Genomic DNA, 22166 nt, shown 5'->3' with positions numbered 1-22166 from the left:
CCCAGCCCACAACCCGGGCATGTGCCCTGACTGGGAATCGAACCGGTGACCCTTTGGTTCAGAGCCCTCACTCAATTCACTGGGCCACACCAGCTGGGGCTCACCTTCCTGAAGAAGGGCAGCTGACCATGCTCAGGGATTGTCTCTGCATCACTGCTGTCTTGAATGGGCAAGCCCCAGAGCCAGGTCACTCGGCATATGCCGAGGGGCACTTGGTAATGGTTTTCTGAGGCTGGTGACACATTTTCCCAGGGCCTTGGGGGACCCTCCCACCCCGGCATCTGTCCGGAATGACGGTGCATGCTTCTCCCAGAGCTGGAACAACCAGCAGCTGCCAGGCAGCCTGCTCCTTGCTTGCAAGACAGCAGGTGTCACTGGCTTTAGAGACCTTAGTTCTAATCCCAGCTTTGTCACTCAACATCCAAGTGACCTTGGAAGGGTCACTTCTCTGACTTCAATTTCAACTTCCAGTGGAGATGATGAGCTAGATAAAGTCAGAACACTTCCAGGTGCAAATGACAAATAGTCAACAGAAAGGAGCTTAAACCAAAAAGGAAATTTATCAGCTCATGAAATTGAGGAATGTGGGACTATGTCACGGGGAGTTCAGGCATGAAGATGAACGGGACCGTCATCATTCAGCTCTGCTTTCTACTGTATTGGTTTGGTTCTCTGTCAGGCTTTCTCCCCGAAGTGGGAAAATTGTCTCCAGAAGTTCCAGGCTACTAGTTCATCAAACCTAGCAGAACCTCCCATAGTCTTAGGGATTGAGTTTCATTGGCCCACCTTATGTCATGTGCCCAACCCTGAACCAATCCTAGGAGTTAGGTATTGGACCTCTCTGACTGGTCGGATCAGCTCACATGACTAAAAGGGGAAGGGCATTGTCAGACCCAGCTGAAACAGTGCACTGAGAATGGAGAAAAAAAAAATCCCCCAAAGATATAGGAGGTCTGATACCAGGAAGGATGCAAAACAGCAAAGTCATGATCCGTCACTAACGGTTCCACCTACTGTTAGGAGAGTCAGAGGAGAAAAGGCACATGAAGTCACTTTGAGAAATACTACATCAGGTTTCTGGTGCAATAGTTGATTATAGGAGAGAGATGGAGGTAGACATACGGCCTTCAAGGTGTTTGAGTAATACATAGTTTTAAAAATAACTAACAAACTGAACTAACAAGGAAAATGGAGACAGACTTATAGAGAGCAGGATGACAGCTGGTGGGGAGGGGGACTTAGGGGTGGAGGGGTGGAGGAAAAAGGTCTCAGACACAGACAACAGTGTGGTGACTGTGGGGGGAGGGGAGTATAAGGGGACTAAATGGTAATGGGAAAAATACAATGAAGATTAAATTAAAAAACACAACCTCAAAAAAACCCACTAGCAAGCAGTTTGTTTTTTTCTTTGGTTTTTCTGACACAGGCTATCTCTCTGGGGTGCAAAAGGAGAAAGGGCCTGGGGGGCTAAGTGGGGAGCCATAAGCGTTCCAGGGCAGAACAAAGAACAGGGAAGTTGCGGACGTGAACGTGTAGACATGAAGAGGCCTGTGTGTGCCTGTGCGTGTTGGGGGCTGGTCTTAGCCCTCCAAGGCCTTGGCCACAAATGGAGACTTTGAAAGCAGGTGGAAACCTAACCCTGAAGGTTGGTAAACGCTTGGCTCCAGCAAAGCCTGGCCAAGGTGGTAGAAAGAAAAAGGACTAGGCCCTGACTGGTGTGGCTCAGTGGGCTGGGCGTTCTCGTGGAAACCAAAAGTCTCCTGGAAACCAAAAGGTCGCTGGTCTGAATCCTGGTCAGGACACAGGCCTGGGGTGCAGGCCAGGTCCCCAGTTGGGGGCATGCAAGAGGCAGCCAATCAATGTTTCTCTCCCTCTCTTTCTCCCTTCCTTTGCTTCTCTCTAAAAATAAATAAAATCTTTTTTAAAAAGAACAGAGAAGAAAAAGGATTTGGAGTTGGACTGGTACTGATACTAATGCAGCCTCTGCCTCTGCCTCTGGTTGGCTGTGGTAACACCAGGCAGGTGGTTCATGTCCCCACGCTCCTTGTGCGGGGCCTGGGAGAGCCCAGTGAGATGCCCAGGGACGTTCAGTCAACAGCAGCCTCTCTCTCCTCTTACTGGTGTTACTGAGCACGGGGCTAGACCATCGGGGACCGTAGAATGAAGTGGTCGAGAACTTGGACTCTGGAGCTGGCCCAGCAAGGTTGGAGTCCACACCTTCCATTTGTTAACTGGGTGACCATCGGCAAATCACTTAACCTTCCTGTGACCCCGTTTCTCGTGTGTCCAAAGGGGATGATGCTGCCCACGTTAGAAGTGGCTGCCTGGATTTAATATCCACAGAGTTTGGCACATCCAGGAGCCCCTCTATGTTGGTCGTGTTGTTCAGGAGATGCCCACCCCGAGGTCGGGGGAGCACAGGCTGTCCATGTCACAGGCTCAGAGAGGTCAACCTGCCCAACACAGCCGCACTGCTAGGATGTCAACGCGGTTCAGAGCATCCTTCTACCTGCTACACAGGTTCTGGTGGGGGAGAGGGGGGAACAGTAACAATGGTCCTTGATAGATATCTTCCGGAGGGTCAAACAGTAGACAAAATGCCGATCCTCTGTGGGTCACTGCCAAACTGCTTTCTCCCTCAGCAGCTGGCAGGAAATAGCCGGCACCAGGGGAAGGGCCTGGGGGGGGTGTAAGAGTTGAGAATGTGGGCTCCCAGAAGGTGGCTAGAGGAGCCTAGGAGAGGTGAGTGGGTGCAGGAGAGGTCTAAGGGGAGACGGTGAAGCGAGATAGAGGACACAGGGAGGGGAACAGCATGGGCCCCTTAAAGACCATCTAGACCACGATTTGCTATTGTTTTAACATTTTCTTTACTCACCTTTAGAGAGACAGGAAGAGAGAGAGAAGAGAGGGAGAGGAACATTGATGTGTGAGAGATACGTCAAATAGTTGGTTCCCTCTTGCAGGGAGACCTGGCCCGCAACCCAGGCACGTGCCCTGAGTGGAATTCAAACCAGTGACCTTTCGGTTCGCAGGCCCGCGCTCACTCTGCCCAGCCACACCAGCCAGGGCTGCTCTTGTTGTCTAAAACTTCATCCTAGTAATCAAAAGCATTTTGTCAAAGTTCATGTAATTCACACATGAAAGCAATAGGGTTTGATTTTTCTACATTTTATCTAAATCCTCTACTTTTTAAATGAACTTTGAAATATAATTTACATAACACAAAATTCACCCTTTTAAAGTGTGCGATTCAGTGGTTTTTAGCGTGAGCACAGTTTTCCGATCATCGCCGCCTTCTAATTTTAGAACACCGCCGTCATCCCAGACAGATGCGCCCATCTGATGTGGCTCCGCGCCCCCACGCCCCCGCCCCACCCCTACCCCGGCAACCACTGATCTATTTTCTGTCTCCAGATTTGCCTATTCTGAATTTGCTTATATGAATAGAATTGTGTGACATGTGGTCTTGTTTTGTTTTGCTCAACATGTTTTCAGGGGTCATCCATGTCATAGCATGCATCAGTACTTTGTGCCTTCTGCAGCTCATACTCCACAGCGTTTCCAGCGCTGCATTTTCCTGTCCGTTCATCAGCCGACAACAGCTGGGTTGTTTTCACATTTTGACAGTGGTGCTATAAACATCTATGTACAATTTTTGCATAGACAGACGTTTTCAATTCTCGAGCATGTACCTAGGAGTGGAATTGCTAAGTCATGCAGTAACTGCACATTTAACTTTTTGAGGAACTAATAAGCTGCTTTCCAAAGCAATTATGAATTTTCTTAATGCTACTGTGGCTCACGTGCAGAGAAAGCCTTATTCATAAATTCACTTTGGCTTTTTAAACTAATACTCAATTTATTAAAATTGAAATTTTATTTTGTTTTATTTTTAAATATATTTTATTGATTATGCCATTACAGTTGTCCCATTCCCCCCTTCATTCCCCTCCCCCTGCACAACCCCTCCCCCCATATTCTCCCCTTTAGTTCATGTCCATGTGTCATAAGTTCTTTAGCTTCTACATTTCCCCTACTATTCTTGTCCTCCCTATTTTCTCCCTACTGTCTGTGCTACTTATTCTCTGTACCTTTTCCCCCTCTCTCCTCCTCCCACTCCCCTGTTGCTGACGCTCCATGTGATCTCCATTTTTGTGGTTCTGCTCTTGATCTAGCTGTCCTCTTAGTTTGCTTTCGTTTTCGTTTTAGGTGTGGTTGTTAATAACTGTGGGTTTACTGTCTTTTTACTGTTCATATTTTTTATCTTCTTTTTCTTAGATAAGTTCCTTTAACATTTCATATAATAAGGGTTTGGTGATGATGAACTCCTTTAACTTGACCTTATCTGAGAAGCGCTCTATCTGCCCTTCCATTCTAAATGAGAGCTTTGCTGGATAGAGCAATCTTGGATGTAGTCCTTGCCTTTCATGACTTGAAATACTTCTTTCTAGCCCCTTCTTGCCTGTAAAGTCTCTTTTGAGAAATCAGCTGACAGTCTGATGGGAACTCCTTTGTAGGTGACTGTCCCCTTATCTCTTGCTGCATCCGGGATTCTCTCCTTCATTTTAATCTTGGCTAATGTAATTATGATGTGCCTTGGTGTGTTCCTCCTTGGGTCCACCTTCTTTGCGACTCTCTGAGTTTCCTGGACTTCCTGGAAGTCTATTTTCCTTGCCAGATTGGGAAAGTTCTCCTTCATTATTTGTTCAGATAAGTTTTTCACTGGTGGCTGTTCCTCTCCCCCTTCTGGTACCCCTATAATTCAGATGTTGAAACATTTAAAGATGTCCTGGAGGTTCCCAAGCCTCTCCTCATTTTTTTGAATTCTTGATTCTTCATTCTTTTCTGTCTGGCTATTTCTTCCTTCTGGTCTACACCATTGATTTGAGTCCGAGCTTTCTTTCCGTCACTATTGGTTTCCTGTGCATTTTCCTTCATTTCACTTGGTGTAGCCTTCATTTTTTCATCTAATTTGCGACCATCTAATTTTGGGACCAAAATCAACCAGTTCTGTGAGCACTCTGATCGCCAGTGTTTTGAACTGTGCATCTGATATGTTGGCTATCTCTTAGTTGCTTAAAAAAAGTTTTGGCTCTGGGGCTTTGGTTTGTTCTTCTGTTTGAGCCATAAAGTTTTGGTCTGTTTGCGCCTGTTACCTATGAGGGACGGAGCCTTAGATGTTTACCAAGGCGGGTCAACCCAGTTGCTGGGTTGTGACACTGTATGTGGGGCTGGGGTCAGAGAGGGAATAATGGTGCTTGCTCTGTTCTCTCTTAGATTTCAGTCCCTTCTGCCTCTTCCCACAAGCAAATTGGGCCTTTCTGGTGCTGGTTCCCAGGTGGGTGGGCTTGTGTACGTTCTAGGACCCTGTGGGTGTCTCCAATGAACTCTCCTGTGAGGCGGGAGTCTCTCTGGCACCTCAACCCCTGCGAGTTTTTCCAATCGGTGCTTTTAGGCTTTATTTCCCCGTCGCTGGGGCCCTGGGTTGCATGGTCTCACTGCCCGTTTTCGCCTGGTTTATTTGAGCACGAATGTGTGTCCCCGGTCAGCCAGCTGCCTTTCGGGTCTCACTGGGTCTGCCAACCACCAACCTCTTCCCGCAGGGACCCGTCTGTGCCGGCCACCGACTCCGCCCCTCTTACCCATCTGGATGAATGGTTCGCGTTGTCGGACTTCGGTGCAGTTCAATTTTCTGTCTGTTTTGGTTGTGTTTTTGTTTCTAAAACTTTGCTGTCCTTAAATTTGGTTCCGTGAGGAAGTACAGTATTTCCACCTATGCCTCCATCTTGGCTGGAAGTCAGCTTAAAATCCAAATTTTAAAACAAGCATTTAAAAAATGTTTAAGTTCAACTAACCAGTCATATCATTCTAATCATAAATCTAGTGAATATTAATAACTTCTAAGACTTTGATTACTAATTTGTCTTTTTAAAATTAAAACCTCTTTAGGCAGCTTATATTGTACTTATTCATGTTATACATAAGTAGATTGCTATATGTATTACAATAAAGCTGGAAAAAATAAAGTGAAGTAGAAAGAACTCAGTTTTCTTAAAAGATCTGTTAAAAATAGAACGATTGACTGACAAACCAACCTCCCGGGTACTTTTATTATAATATAATAAAACATATAAAGACAGCAAATTTCAAGATCTTCTAAAAAATGGTTTTACAATCCCAGTAAGAACTTAACTTCAAAGCACAGTCTATATTCAACTTCCTGACTTAAATTAGAATTCCCAAGCTTATCTCTTAAGCAGCCCACCAAGCCAAATTATTTTAAACATTTTCAAGTACTCGAAACACAAAATATGCACAATGTAACAAAAGAAACATTAACACTATTAGTTTAATTCTCTTAAGCAGTTCCACACATAATTCAGATTTCCCTGAAGTTGATAAAGACCCAGTAAAAAGTTAGGTGAAAATTACTGTATTTTGCCATGTATAATGCACACTAATGTCTTTGGACCAAACTTTCAGGAAAAAAAATCTTTTGTTTTAATTTTTAAATTCAACTAATTATTTACTTATATTTACAAACAAAATTGATTATCATATTCCAGGGTATTATTTTGCATACAGATATCATCATTGTTTTCTAGAGTTATTTCAAAGATATCATCATTGCTTTTAATGCATCAGCATAAATAAAAGAATCAAAAATATTTATATAGCCCTGGCTGGTGTAGCTCAGTTGATTGAGTACAGGCCTGTGAAGCAAAAGGTTGCTGGTTCAATTCCCAGTCAGAACACATGCCTGGGTTGCAGGCCAGGTTCCCATTAGGGGACTCATGAGAGGCAACCACACATTGATGTTTCTCTCCCACTCTTTCTCCTTCCCTTCCCCTCTCTCTAAAAATAAATAAATAAAATATTTAAAAAATATATTTATATAGATATGGAATTAGTACTACCAATGTATAATGTGCACCTTTATTTTTCCCTCAAAAATTTGGGCAAAAAGTACGCATTATACACGGCAACATCGGGTGCCTTCCCACGTGACATGGTGGTGGGGGTGGGGTGGGGTAGTGAGGAAGTGAGCCCCTTCTTAAGTGACCGAGGTTTTATGTCAAGATTTTCCTTTTATTTATTTATTTATTTTTAATTTTCAAAAAGATTTTATTTAATCTAGTGGAGCCATACCTGCCAGGGCTTATTTATTTTAAAATTATAGTTGACATACAACATTAGCTTCAGGTATTCAACACAATGATTAGATGCCTATATACCTGACAGAGTGATCACCACAGTAAACCTAGTAGCTGTTGTACGGCTAGCAACCTAGGTCTGCCGCTATACCCAGTTAGTACGGTATTATTGACTCTGTTCCCTGTATCACCGCCCCGTGGCTTATTTCATAACTGGCAGTTTGGACTCCTTAATCCTTTCTCTCACCTTTTTCACCCATTCCCGCCCCCCCTCTGAGATTTTTGTGGGGCCCTGTCAGGCTGAGCCCCGTTTTCACAGCCACAGACACAGGCTCCAGCACCTACACGGCTGGGATCAGCCTGCATCTTTAGTTACTGACCATGTGAGGCCCCACTTGTGTAGCTTCAGTGTGTCATCTATTTGGTGCTTCCTTTCTCTGAATTCGCTCTGACTCTGCAGCCGTACTGCCTTGGGTTGAGTCCCTGCTCTGCCTATTACTAGCTGTGTAGCCTTGGGGAGACACTGAACCTCAATGGTGCCTCGGTTTTCTTAGCCATAAAATGGAGCGGTAAAAGGACCTGCTCACAGGGTTACTCTGAAGGTTTAGCTGAGGTGTGTGAGGCCCTGTGGGTCAGTGCCTGACCCAGGGCTAGCTCCGTTTATGAGTTTGCTGTGACTGTCACTGACGCACCATCACTGTTATGTGTCAGGACCACAAAGTGTAGCGCTATTCCCATGGTATCTAACTGGGTCCTGTGCTTGTTCTGGGCCTGGGCTCAGGGCCACAAGTCTAAACTCATTCTGATGACCCATGTCATCCCTCAGCTTCTTAAGCATGTCACATGCTCCCTCTGCTGGACAATACCTCAGACTTGGGCCAAGTCCCAGACCCGTGCACAGTTCCTGCCTTTTCCTTTAGGGTCTGGGTGTTTAGTGAAGTGGGTTGATGGCCCTTTAAGAGGTGGTAGCTAGCTCCCAGTTGCCATGGAGATAACTGGACACACACTGGTTGGCAAGCAGCAGGCAGCAGGCGGCAGGCAGCAGGTGGCATGTCCTCTAAAGTTCAGTCCAAAGGTAGGAAGAGGGGTGCTAGGGCTGGAGAGCGGAGGGCCATCTTCTCCCCCACAATCTGCCCGGAGGTAGCCTTGGAGGATTCTGCTCTTGGGACAACTGCCCACCCCTGTTCTTCTCCCCAGGGTCTACCATCTCCCCCTCTTTTCCCTCCATAGGCCCCAGAGCCAAGGAGCAGCAACAAGCCTCAGCCCCGGAGAGTCTGCCACCCCCAAAGGCCAATGCGAAAGCCATTCACTTCCTCGCCTCCCTCAGTGAGCCCGGGCAGTGGGTGTGGGTGTCAGGAGAGGGGGACACAAGTGTGGAGAGGAGGGAGGAGAGACGCCCAGACCCGGGCCCCGCCTCTCTCAGCACTGATTCTCCTGAGACTCTGAAAGGGTTGATATTGAAATCTTTTAAAGAATGACCTCAGGACATGGGGGTGGCTGGGGTGACGTCCCCTGCTGGCTGCTGTGGAGGTCAGAGGAGGGGAGGCAGGGGCTGCCTGGGAGACGTGGCTGAGGAGGGCGTGGGTGGGCAGCGTGGGACACTGGTGGCCAGGGGGTCGGAGAGTTGAGGCCTAGGAGCTGGGGCTTCATCTGTCCCCAGGGGAGGAGGAGCTGCAGAAGCTGTTCTTCTCGGAGACGCTGGCCATGGTCTCGAACACGGGGGAGCCTCAGGGAGAGCTGACCATTGAAGTGAAGAGAGGGAAGTACGAAGGCAGCTTCAGCGCCCTGTCTCACTGCCCCCTCGTGCACGCCGTGAGCCGCGGCTTCATCGACAAAGTGCTCTGCGGAAACTCCCTCCTGGGTAGAGTCCCTGCTTCCTAGTGCCCTTCGCCCCCATCCTTCCCCTGCCCGCCCTCCCCGGTTCCCAGAGCCTTACCCAGACCAACCCCTGGACTGCAGCTCAGTACCAGAATGGGGCACAGTGGGCGTGTGGGAGGTGGGAATGTCAGGGAGGTTAATCACAGCCGTGGACTTACAACAAGAGCAGTGGCTTGGTCTAGCTTTTTCCTAAGTCTTCCAGCCTGGGCCACCACCCTCCCCTCCTGCGATGGCACTGTTCCCCACCCTCCACCCCAGGCTATCTTTCGTGGAACTTGGAGACCCTGGAACAACATAGTCAGGAGTTCATCAAGGTACCTCCCAGGGCCCCCAACCTTGATCTTAATCCAGGGTGAGAGAATAGAGACCCTGAAAGAGAGGGAGGGAGGGAGGGAGTGGGGGCTCAACAGAATGTTAGCTTGCCCAGGCTGGTGTGGCTCAGTGGGTTGAGTGCCAGCCTGTAAACTAAAAGGTCACTGGTTCGATTCCCAGTCTGGGCTCATGCCCAGGTGATGAACCAGCACCCCAGGTGGGGGTGTGGGAGAGGCAACCGATCCACGTTTCTCCCCCTCCCTTCCCCTCCTCTAAAAATAAACAAATAAAATCTTAAAACAAAAAACAATCTCAGCCTAACTCCACAGTTACCCCTGCAATCCCCACCACAAAAATGAAAAACAAGCCGCCCAGGGGACTGGGGTCAGCTCCTGGTGACATCCTAGTGCACAAAGGCAGGCTCCGGCCCACCCTGGACCCGTCCGGCCTGAGAGCCCAGCATCTCCTGGGGCCACGTGGGCTGACCCTTCCCAGAGTCTGGCCTTTCCCAAGGGCCTGTCACCACATCATCACCTCCAAATGCTCCTGCTCTGTGCCCCTCACAACCAGCCCTCACCACTTCGTTAACTTCTGAAATGCGTAGCTTCTGGAACGTGACCCCTTCCCACCTTGGAAGGCACTTCAGCCCAAGAGCCTTCCCTCAGAAACCATCGCCATCTTTTAAAACCTGTATTTGAAGGGATTTGCTTTTGAACTTCATAGTGCACCAGAGTATGGCTTCTCTTCCTGAGATTTCCTACACACGGAAGGTTCTCTATCCAAATCTCCCCCTTGGTTTTCTAGTTTTTAAAGGAGAACGGACAAGAAGACGGCTGGAAGGGGCGGGGGCGGTCCCGTTTGTAGGCAACCCGGTGAGCCCGTCCTCCCTTCCATGCTCTGGCCCGTAGTTCCACGTCCTCCCCATGGAAAGGAAGATGAGTTTGCTGAAGCAGGAGGACCAGCTGGCCATGACCAGAAGTGTCAAGGAGGGTGAGGTGAGGATGGGCACCATATCCCACATCCTCTGGGAAACAGAAGCCGGACCGTGTCAGGCCGGAAGCCTGCAGGAGGGGCTGGGCAAGGCCGTGTGCCCAACACCAGGCTTGTCCGCCCTCCCTGTGCCCTTCTGTCTCCACATTCCTAAACCAGATTTGTCCTGAACAGGAGATGAAGACTGAAGTGACATTTTTCCCCTGGCACTCAACTGCGGGCTTCATTTCCGAGGCTGCCAACCTGCTGTTGCTGAGGGTGATGGGCTGGAGGCGGACGGTGCCCAGCAACGCCCGCTTCCTGGCCTTGGACTCGGAGGGCAAACTCTGCTCTTCCACTTACGTGAGGGCTGTCCCTGGTGGGGAGCTTGGCCTCGGGGCAGACTAGAAGGGGCGGGAGAATGCGCAAGGGGGAGAGAGAACTGTGGAGCAGAAGAGGGGGTGGCGTGGGGGTAAAATCAGGACAAGGGGTTGGGATTTCCAAAGGCAGGAAAAAGTAAGACCGCATTTGTGAGTGCACATGGGGGCAGCTGGGGGAAGGGACACTTTCTCGTACAGAAGTCAGTCCAGGAAAAATAAACGTAGTGGGGGGCTGCTTTTAAAGACATATTTTTTACCACCAGGAAATACACCGTCTCCAAGGACACTCAATATTCTTCATTATGTCTCAACCCCGAAGGCCTTCCTTTTCTGTTTTGGTTTCGGCTAAAATTTCATAATCAACATACTTCATACTTAATGGCAATACGTGATCTTTAAAGCTGTGCCTCTGAGCACACACTTTAGAGGCTGATTTGACCAACTTTGTAAAGGACAGTCTAGTCTTCTCTATCACACAGGACAAACAGCAGCGTGTTTGACAGGAACAGCCACGTGTCATTCAGCTCCATTGTCAGGGAAACACGTGGCAGCACTTTTCTCCCCACGGCCGCAGGCATTCACAGGGTTTGAGTTTGAGTTGCGACAGAGCAGCCTGCCCGCAGCAGCGTGGGCCTGAGGGGGCCACAGGTGTCAGTCTACTTGAACCCCCAGAGCCTCGCTGCCCCCCAACCCCCAAACAGCCCCCCACACACTCATACCTGATTGGTTGCCCTCCATCCCTGCAACAGAATCTGCCAACCAGAAGCACTTGGTCACAGAGAGGGTGAGGAGTAGTTGGGGCGGGAGCAGGCTGAAGCTGGCTATGAGGGGACCCCCAACTTACCTCTGGGGACACAACTCAAATCTCATGGCACCTGAGTGTCTGGACAGCCAAGAGTTGCTTATCACTGATGAACACAGTGTGAAGTTGTACAATGGAGAAAAGGGCCAGGGAAAGATTTGGGGGGAGACCCAGACAGGCATCCACTTCACCTCCTTCCCTCATTTCGGCTGCTGCCAGGAAGCTCTGGGCTCCCAGACCATCCAGGTGGAGGGTCAGCAGGTGGAAGTGTTCATCGTGGAGCAGGCTGTGCATTCGGATGAGGGCATCCCCATGTCCTGCCAGTACTACATGCTGTCCGACGGGTGAGCTGCCGGCGGCGGGGCCAAGGGGCAGTGCTGAGCACAGCCTGGGCGCTGGGCCTCTGGGGAGGGGGAGGGGGAGCAGGGAGACTGGTGTGTCTGGGCACACCACAGGAAGGGCTGCAGTTGAGATCGGAGTGTCCCTCCTTATCCACATCGGTCACCCTTCCTTCCTGTATTTATTCATTCATTCTCCTGATCCTCACTGTGCTGCCCAAAGCTCACTGAAGGGCTCTAAGTGGCTGGGGGCATTCACACCAACTCCCCAGGGCCTAAGGCCTAGTTACACAGGTGTTGGGGGTAAACTGAAAAATCACCAAGGTTTGAGCAACAAGACCCTGGATGAAGTGCTGGGGGGAGCATTCTGGCACACTGCCAAGCTGCCATCAGCAAAGCACAGGCCCCAGACCACGAGGAAGCCTGAGAGGGGGAGAAGAATTGGTTTCTTGAAATTTACAAAGAGTTATTGATTGACATAATCACTACACTACAACAAACAAACAGTAATCGGAACCACCTTGGCCTCCCTCGGTTCACAACTTAGCGTGTTGTTCTGGTTTTCACGTCACACACCAGGAGGCTCATTTTTTTAGTGCTCACCGCTCTCAAGGCCTCCAGCCCTGGCACACCAGCACACATCTCCGGGGACCAGTATCCAGTTTGAAAAGCCGGGGCCATTATCTGGGGAATTAGCAATGGAACTGGACCTGGGAACTGGAAGACAAGTGGGAGGGAGGGCAGCAGTGAAGGGAAGCCCCAGGGACTGCTGCCTCTGCAGGGAGTGGGCTGCTCTTGGGAGATGCCCACCTTCTCCCGTGTTGCACTGCAGGCACCTGGCCAAGAGAGTCCAGGTGGGCGCCTCCGGCTACTGTGTGGTCACCAAGATGCCCATCTTGAGGGAGGAGGGTGAGTGAAGCTTCCAGCTGGTGGGACTGTGAAGGGGAGGTGGGAAAACCTGGGGCCTTCCCTGGTGCAGGGGCTGGACTGGGTGTGCGGTGGGTGGGATCAGAGCCCAGATCAGATGGGGAATATTTGCCCTCCAGCCCTCGACCCCAAGGCAATTAGGGGAGGATCATTTCGCAGGGAACCACTTCAGCAACTCTGCCCAGTGGGCAGAACCCTGGGTTTCACCTGCGCCTGCAGCTCAGGTGTTCTCGGGCATCCCCGTGTATCCGAGGAGGGTTCTGGGTCGGGATAGCAGACTTCTTCCCTCCGCACCCAGATGAGATTGAGCCTCGCCCAGTGTTGGAGAAGACGCCCCTGCCGTGGGAGGAGGACTTGGAGCTCTACTCGAGGTTCCTGGAAAGGAAGGTGAGGCGAGGCTGCAGCGGGCCTGGGGTCCCCACGTCCCTCCCCCCACCCTGCGGGGTGTCCCTTCCCGAATAAACTCCAGCACTGCCGATCTCTCTTCGCGGCTGGTTGCCTTGCACACCCCTGGGGGATGGGCGTCCCCGGCGTCCCCGAGTCCTCCTGGGAGAAAAGTAGGGAGCGCGGGGCCCGGGTCCGGCTCAGGCTCGGTCCCCACCAGGAGCAGCTGCGGCTCGGCCACACCAGGTACCTGCAGCAGCACCCGGACGCCGAAGCGCTCGTCTCCGACTTCCTGCTCTTCCTGCTACTGCGCCAGCCGGACGACGTGGTCACCTTCGCTGCCGAGTTCTTCGGCCCCTTCGCGGCGCGCTACCCGCGCACCTCCCCCTTGCGCTCCTCCAACCGGCCCAGCCCCTTCCGCTCGCTGGACCCCTGGCTCTACTAGGTCGCAGCGCGGCTGGCCGGGGCCCGCAGGGGCCGGTGGACTGGAAGCCCCGGCTCCTGGCCGCAGCGTGGGCAGTGCGCACCCCGGAGACCTGCTCTACCGCCTGCGGCTTTGACAGAAATGAACGGGGCCTACTGCCTGTGTGACCCGGCACCTTCCGTGGCCGGTCTTGTGTCTTGGCTAAGAATAGGAACCATTCACATCGTTTATCGAGCGAATTTCAGCCTTTCTTCCTAAATGCTGTTTTCATCATTATCCTCCCTTTACAGAGAAGGGATTAGAGCCACAGAGAAGTTAAGTAACTCTTATTAGAGTGAACACGTGGGAAGCAGGATTCAGACCCCGAGGTTCAATTCCGAAACCCACGCTCCTCTTCATTAGTTTAGCAGGCGTGGAGGGGCGGGGCTTCTTGGCCCTCAGAGTCATTCTGGACACTGCTTAGCTAACTGCCCACTAATGACCCCGCCCGAGGAAACAGCAGATGATGTGGGCCGTGGGCGGAGGGGTGGGAAGGGATCTGGACCACCACTGGCCTTGCTCATCTCCGAAGCCTCCCGACCACCCGAGACCTGCTTCCCTTCTCACAGACACACGGGAACCCCCAAACTGCACGCCCGCAGTCCCCATTCACCAGCTCCCGGATAAGACTGGATGGACAGGTGATCATGTTGAATGTCGGTCCATCCAGGGGTTTGTTTCTGTCCAGGGCTGGTGCCGCTCAGTAACAAGTCTTAGGCACGCTCCCCCAAGGCGGCGGACACAGGGGACGCCCCCCATCACTTCCTTCATGGAACCTTTTCTTGCAGGAGGAGGGACTCAGAGGGGTTTGCATTCTAGCGAACAAGACAAGCCAGTGTCTACAAGGCTGGGGGTGGCGGGCTAGTAGTGCCTGACCCAGGAATCCGGGAAGGAAGGCTTCATGGAGAACTGAACTGTCACCTGAGCCTTAAAGAAAGTTTAATAATGTATTTTATTGTCCCCTACCCCTATTATGGAAGAAATACATGTTCATTAGAGAAAACTTAGAAAAGCATCATAAACCAAGAGAAGAAAGTAAATTCACCTCAATTCTTCTGCCTAGAGCTCTCTGTTTTCTAGTGTAGAGGTGGCTGGTGTTGGTCCACTTTTATTTGGAACATGTGATCTGGTCTTTACGGCTCCAAGGGACTTCATTTCAACAAAGTGAAATCATACGGTAACTGATGCTCAGTAACTGATAACTGCATACTTACTGCATTCTTGAAAAGTTCCAAATGTTAGATAACATGCAGCTACAGCTGGGCTCTCCCTAGAGAGAGAGTTTTTGTGTTTTGTGACTTGTTTACCTGTCGTAAAGGCTCTGTTTCATTTAACGACACAATCAGATTTTGCAAATGTTTCCCTGTCACTGCGTAGTCATCTGTTTTTGGTGGCTGCACCGCAATGCAGCCAATCTCTGCCCCTCAAGCCTTTTTGGTTTTTTTATTGTTTATTTTTGCTGTCATGTGCAGTGCTGCATTGAAAACTCTTGCGGCTAAATCTTTGCCTATCTGAACAATTATTTCCTTAAGGATACATTCTGAGAAGTGTAATTGTTGCACCGATGATATTAATGCTTTGGTTTACTTTAACATATTGCCAAACTACACGTGCAGTGCTTTCTAAGGGTCAGATGAAGCATCCCCCAGAGCAAATGACGAGTAAAGGTAAGAAAGTGTAATCTACGTGCACGGCCTGCGGCAGGACCAGCCAACAGACCTTCCTGCCAGGACGGAAATGCTCCGCACCTGCAGCGTCCGGTAGGGTGGCCGCTAGTCACATGCGGCCACTGAGGACTAGAAATGTGGTTAATAGGACTAGGACTTTTACTTTAATTCATTTCGATTTAGTTAGCCACAGGTGGCTGTCATATTAGCACTAGAGAGTAAGTTCATTCAATCAGGCAAGCAGCTCAACAAATATTGGGCTCCTTCCATGTGCCAGGATTATTTTGGGCACTGGGAGGTCAGCAGTGACGAGACAACGTCCCTGTCCTCAGGTAGCATGGGACAGTGGACAATAAACACCAAGGTGCATAATTTCGTATGTGAAATGTCAGGCATTTATGAAAACAAATAAAACCAAGTCATGGGTAGGAAGTGACTCAGGGTTGGGGGGTTGAGGGTGGAGAATTCCGGGAGGGCTTTTGGGTCTCAGTTGAGCTGGAACCTGGATGACGAGGAGTCAGACCTGTGAGGAGCAGCGGGAGAAGCATTCTAGGCAGAGGGAACAGCAGATGCAAAGGCTCTGAGTACGGCCTGTTGGGAACCATCCTCCGGTGAGGCTGGAGAGACAGGGGACAGAGTGCTCAGTTGTCACGGGGAAGGCAGGGCCCGATCCCCGAGGGCCGCCTCAGCCCCTGAGGGTCCTCCTCAGCCCCCATGAGTCCTCCTCATCTGTGCAGAACTGAAACCAAGGAGGACCCAGCCCAGGGCGCCCAGAACACTCTGCAGAGATCGCAATAGCCCCTCCAGTCCCCATACTCGGCAGCACGGGGGCAAAGGGGAGGGCGGTGACATCCATCCCACAGACAGCCTTGCTGTCTTACACCAGGCGACTTGGGAAGGAGTCTAACCACTTCCCTGCCTGCCCTCTGACCTCCATTTCAAAACGGATTGTTTCGAGGTGTATCATTTGTCCCTGGAACTTCTATGACTCCTCACTTCTTGCTCCATGATACCAAAGATGTATATTTCTCTGAACAAAGGAAAAGGCAAGCTTGAGGACTTCTGAAGAGCCAGGCGCTGGGCTAGGATGTGGACATGCCTTCGGGGCATCAGGGTGGAGCCCTGCCTCGTGGCACAGAGTCAGCATAGGAGGGAAGAGACGTCAGCCCATCATCCCACGGGTCAATGCAGACTGTGGAAAGCCCTAACAAGGAAGCTTATGCAGGCGATTTTAAAGTACTTAATGCAGGATTGACCTACCGTGGGAGCCCAGGGAGACAGAGGGAAATGAACAGCGATAATAAGAGCAAGCCCTATACAGCACTTACTATTCTGATCCCTCTACTCATGGTAATGCTTGTGATTCTTACAAAGCCCCTATATGGCAGGTTCTGTTATTATACCCATTATACAGGCGAGAGAAAGGTAAGGCCAAGGTGCGCAACTGCTTAGTGGTAGAGCAGATTGAAACCCAGGGAATGTGGCTCAAGTCCATGAGCGAATCCACTGTGATAGAGATCGGATGTGGCTCTCTGGAGACAGACACTGTAACAGAGAACAGATCCCTGCCTGATTTAGATACATCCAGCGTAGGCCCGGCTGGGTGCTTCCCCTTCCCCAGGCACCTAGTCCCACTCCCACTGCATTGTCACTGACAGAGCCTCACTGCTGTGAGTGGCCTGGGTAGACAGGGAGGGCATCGCACTGAAGAAGCACACAGCTGGCTCTGGAGACATCCAGGAAGGCTTCCTGGTGGTGCTCCTCCCTCTGATAATTCTTTTTTTTTTTAACATATTTTATTAATTATGCCGTTACAGTTCTCTTCCCCCCTTCATTCCCCTCCACCCTGCACACCCTCCCCCACCATTACCCCCTTTAGTTTATGTCCACATTTCTCAAGTTCTTTAGATTCTATATTTCCCCTACTATTCTTGCCCTCCCCCTATCTATTTTCTACCTACCGTCTATGCTACTTATTTTCTGTACCTTCTCCCCCCTTCTCCTTCTCCCACTCCCCTGTTGCTAACCCTCTGTGTGATCTTCATTTCTATGGTTTTGCTCCTGATCTAGCTGTCCTCTTAGTTTGCTTTTGTTTTAGGTGTGGTTCTTAATAACTGTGATTTTGCTGTCCTTTCACTGTTCATCTTTTTTATCTTCTTTTTCTTAGGTAAGTCCCTTTAACATTTCATATACTAAGGACTTGGTGATGATGAACTTCTTGAATTTGATCTTATCTGAGAAGTACTTTATCTGTCCTTCCATTCTAAATGAAAGTTTTGCTGGATAGAGCAATCTTGGTTGTAGGTCTTTGGATTTCATGAGTTGGAATACCTCTTTCCAGCCCCTTCTTGCCTGTAGGGTCTCTTTTGAGAAATCCACTGACAGTCTGATGGGAACTCCTTTGTAGGTGACTGTCCCCTTAGCTCTTGCTGCTTCTAGGATTCTTTCCTTCATTTTAATCTTGGCTAATGTAATGATGATGTGACTTGGTGTGTTTCTTCTTGGGTCCAACTTCTTTGGGACTCTCTGAGCTTCCTGAATTTCCTGGAAGTCTATTGCCTTTGCCAGATTGGGGAAATTCTCCTTTATTATTTGTTCAGATAAGTTTTCCACTGGTGGCTGTTCCTTTCCCCCCTCTGGTACCCCTATAATTCGGATGTTGGAGCGTTTAAAGATGTCCTGGAGGTTCCTAAGTCTCTTCTCATTTTTTGAATTCTTGTTTCTTCATATTTTCCTGTTTGGCCATTATTTTCTTCCTTCTGGTTCACTCCCTTGATTTGAGTCCCAGTTTCTTCTTCATCACTATTTGTTTCCTGTGCAATTCCCTTCATTTCAATTAGTTTAGCCTTCATATGTTCTTCTAATTTGTGACTATAATCAACCAGTTCTGTGAGCATCCTGATCACCAGTGTTTTGAACTGTGCATCTGAAAGTTTGGCTATTTCTTCATTGCTTAGATTTATGGGCTCTGGGGCTTTGAGATCTTCTTGAGTCATTTTTGTTCTGTTTGCGCCCATTAATTATGAGGAGTGGATCCTTAGATGTTTACCAGGGTGGGGCGCCCAGGTCACTGGGTTGTGACACTGTATGTGGAGGCGGGGTCAGAGTGGGGAAATGGTGGCCCCCTCTGATGCCTCTTGCTGCTGGGTCCTGCTCGGTCCCGTCATCTCACCGCCCACTCCCGTGCTGGTCTATCGGTCAAGCTGAAGAATTTGTTATCAGACTTCCAAAAAGTTCAATTTTCTGTGTTCTGGCTGTGTTTTCTGTTACTAATATTTTGTTGTCTCTCAACTTGGTTGTGGGAGAAAGCACGGGGTCTCCACCTATGCTTCCATCTTGGCGGAAGTCCTCTCCCTCTGATAATGTTTTAGTTAGCCCTGGCTGATGTGGCTCGTTGGATTGAGTGTAGGCCTGTGAACCAAAGGGTCGCCAGTTTGATTCCCAGTCAGGGCACATGTCTGGGTTGCAGGCCAGGTCCCCAGTAGGGGGCTCAAGAGAGACAACCACACATTGATATTTCCCTCTTTCTCCTTCCCTTCCCCTCTCTCTAAAAATAAATTTAAAAAGATATTTTTAAATAATAATATTTTAGTTAAATCTGCTGTTCCCTCAATACCAGCATTTGTGGTAAAACCTGTTCTTATTTGATCTGATGGTTTCCCGTTTTGTTTTGTGATACATTGCATCAGAATTGTCCTCTGCTATTTAATTGTCACAAATGTCTCTTCTTTGAGCTGCACTGCACCCAAGATTTTGGAGGGCAAGCCTTAAAATGAAGCCGCCACTAGCATCAGTGTTTGTAACAGAAAAAGCGTTTGGAGCTCTGAGGAGCTGACAGTGATCAACACCACTTTGAAGCCAAACATACAAAAGCGACTAACCGCATAGTACCCGGTGCACGCACACGGGGCCTCATCCAGACTCTCTGAGGGAAGTATTTTATTACCCCTGCTGCACAGGCAGGGAACTTGAGGGTCTGAGAGACCTACCTAAGTCGTAGTGCTAGCAAGTGAGATTCAGACTCAGCCATTTGACTCTAGAGGTTCTGGTGGGGGAGGGGGGCCAATTTTTGAAGTGTAAGACTCAGTAATTCATTCTCTTCCTCCATGTTAAAAATGGAGATGACTGCAGATTCGCACGTAGTTGTGAGATGTAATTCAGAGCGGTCCCATGGACACTTTGCTCACCTCCCCCTTCCCCCAAGGTAACACCTAGCAAAACTGTAATACAATATTCCAACCAAAATGTGTTTCTACTCTTTTTGGTGGTAACGCATACACAGAATTCGCTCTCTTAACCACTTTCGGTGCACAGTTTGGTGGCATTAGGCACGTTCACACTGCTGTGCAGACATCTCCACCCCCATTTCCAGAGCATCTGGACCAACCCCACAGGAACTCTGTTCCCGTTAAACCCTGACTCCCCTGCCCCCCGCGGGCCCCCCACCGCTGCCACTCTCCTCTCTGTCTGCATATACCTGACTAGTCTCGGTGCCTTGTATAAGTGGAATCATACTACTTTTGTGTTTTTTCACCTGGCTTATTTTACATAGCAGAATGTTTTCCAGATTCACCCATATTATGGAGCATGTATCAAATTCCACTGCTTTTTAAGGATGAATAATATTGTTTGTGTGTACCACGTTATGTGTATTCACCTGTTGGTGGTCATTTGGGTGGTTCCCACCGTTTGGCTGCTGTGAAAACGTCACTGTGCATCGTGGGCACACACGCGCCTGGCTGAATCCCCGCTTCAGTACGAGCAGAATGGACACGGACACAGCCCGCCACTCTCGCTCGCATTTCCCCGGTTCTACTAGTTCTTGTTGTGTGCGTGTGTGCGTGTGCGTGTGTGTGTGTGTGTTGCACTCAGACAATATCGTAGGAAGGGTGATTTGATGTCTCTTCCTCCACTGTGCAGACACCGAACAGTCCCGGCACCACACGGCCCTTCGAGTGACCCTTCCCTAACCTCGCCCCTGCCCCCACCCACCGGCAACCACTAATCTGACCTGCATTTCCAAAACTTTGTCATGGCGAAACGTTATATAAATGAAACGATACAATATGTAATCTTCCGAGACTGACCTTTTCACCAGCGTGATTTCCTGGAGATGCATCTGAGTTCACGGTGCCGATGGATAGTGGTCGGTCCCTGGGTTGCAGAGCGGTAACCGGGGCGCATTGCAGTCCTCCCCGCCCTTCTCCCGCTGAAGGACAATAAGGACTGTTCCCAGTGTGGGCCGGTGTGAGTAGAACCGCTGTCACTGTTCGAACCCGGGGTTTTGTGTGGACATTAGTTTTAATTTCTCTGGGATAAAAGCCCAGAAGTGCATTTATGGGGCGGATATGCCCTAGTTGGGTTGCTCATTCATGCCTTGAAGGGCAGTCCGGGCCCTTTCAGTTCAGGCCACAGTGGATGTCGCTGTTACAAAGATTCATGCGCCGATTTTTGTGAGGACATAAATCATCAGTGACCTGAGAGAAAGCGCCCAGGAGGGCAGTCGTCGGCTCATGTGGAAGTTGCACCTCTAGTTTTTGAAGAAATTTCCAAACTGTTTCTGGAGAGGCTGGGCTGTTTCACACTCCCACCCACAGCATTGGAGTGACCGGTTCCTCCAGACCACAGCCAGCTCTGTGACTGGCTGTGACTGGTTCTCCTTTTGGCCGTTCTGACAGGGGTGTAGTGACACCTCACTGTGGTTCTCATCTGTGCTTCCTCAAGGGCCAGTGATGCTGCACAGCTCTGCGTGTTTCTCTGTCATCTGTAGATCCTGGCTGGTGAGACGTCTGTGACTTGCGCCCATTTCCAAGTGAACTGTTTGGTATTCTACTGTGGAGTATGAAGAGATTGTTCTATCTCTAGATACTGTTCCTTAGTCAGATCTCAGGTTGGCAACTATTTTCCCTGAGTCTTTAGCTTGTTTTTTATCCTTTTAACAGGGTCCTTCACAAAGCAAAAACTGTGAATGTTGATGGGTTGCAATTTGTCTGTCTTTCCCTTTCTGGGCCATGCAGGTCTAACCAGTCTTTGTTTAGTCCTCAGCCCTAAAGATTTTTCTCCTACTTTTTTTCTAAATGGTCTATAATTTTTTATTTATATTTAGGTTTATGACCCATTTCCAGTGAGTGGGGCTTCATGAAATTTCACCCCCACGCATGCGGGGTTCAGCATCCAGCCGGAGCTCTGGTTCAAGGGGATCTCTCTGCAGATCTCTGGGCCTCTAGCCCCCGTGGCTTCCTGCTCTGATGCTCTGCCCAGAACCTATGCTCTTGACCATTATTACACTACAAGGGTTAAGGTAGAGGTTGTGCAGGACACTGACCAGTCATTAATCAATTACACTTACTGAGTCCCTAACTATGGGTGAGTCTCCACAAAAGACACAAAGAAGACATCTGTCTTAGTCGTGGTTGTCGGGGAAACAGACCATCAGAAAGTGATACACACACACACACACATGCATGCAAACATACATACGTACATACAGGAATGGCTCACGTGAGGATGGAGGCTACAAAGCCCCAAGGTCTGTGCAAGCTGGAGATCCCGGGGAGCCAATGACGCCTATCACCGCAGCCTGAATCTGGAGGCCTGAGATGCAGGAGAGGTAAATTCTGTGGTCCGAGTTCCAGTCGAAGCCATGTCTGAAGGCAGGAGGAGCTCAACACCCCAGCTCGAAGGCAGGCAGGCAGGCAGGGAGGGAGAGTGCTTCTTTGCTCAGCCTTGTGTTCCAGTCAGGTCTCCAGCTGGCTGGGTGAGGCCCACCCACAACAGGGAGGGATATTGGCTTTGCTGAGTCAACCAATTCAAATGTTGATCTCCTCCAAAAACACCCTCACAGACGTGCCTGGATGTTTGTCCAAATACCCAGTCGCCTCGTGGCCCAGTC

At 49.8% G+C, this 22166-nt stretch overlaps 1 protein-coding gene across 2 annotated transcripts; it reads left to right on the top strand.

Annotated features, from left to right (window-relative positions):
* The first annotated feature begins 8129 nt into the window (after positions 1–8129).
* Positions 8130–14692, top strand: CATIP (ciliogenesis associated TTC17 interacting protein). 2 transcript variants are annotated; one of them, XM_037132290.2, is made up of 10 exons: positions 8130–8229; positions 8385–8480; positions 8815–9015; positions 9291–9346; positions 10253–10339; positions 10509–10676; positions 11715–11839; positions 12666–12742; positions 13059–13147; positions 13365–14692. In XM_037132290.2, the coding sequence occupies exons 1-10, from the start codon at positions 8205–8207 to the stop codon at positions 13587–13589; spliced, it is 1149 nt and encodes a 382-aa protein (XP_036988185.2). In that variant the 5' UTR covers positions 8130–8204; the 3' UTR covers positions 13590–14692. The 2 variants fall into 2 exon arrangements, with proteins under 2 accessions (XP_036988185.2, XP_053525915.1); XM_053669940.1 differs by having other exon boundaries at positions 8217–8294; positions 13365–14690.
* The last annotated feature ends 7474 nt before the right edge of the window (positions 14693–22166 follow it).

The sequence above is a fragment of the Artibeus jamaicensis genome, unplaced genomic scaffold (genome assembly GCF_021234435.1).
Source record: "Artibeus jamaicensis isolate MK-2021 breed Jamaican fruit bat unplaced genomic scaffold, CSHL_Jam_final contig_1015, whole genome shotgun sequence".
NCBI classification, from domain to species: domain Eukaryota; kingdom Metazoa; phylum Chordata; class Mammalia; order Chiroptera; family Phyllostomidae; genus Artibeus; species Artibeus jamaicensis.
This window is presented reverse-complemented; position numbering and strand designations above follow the sequence as displayed.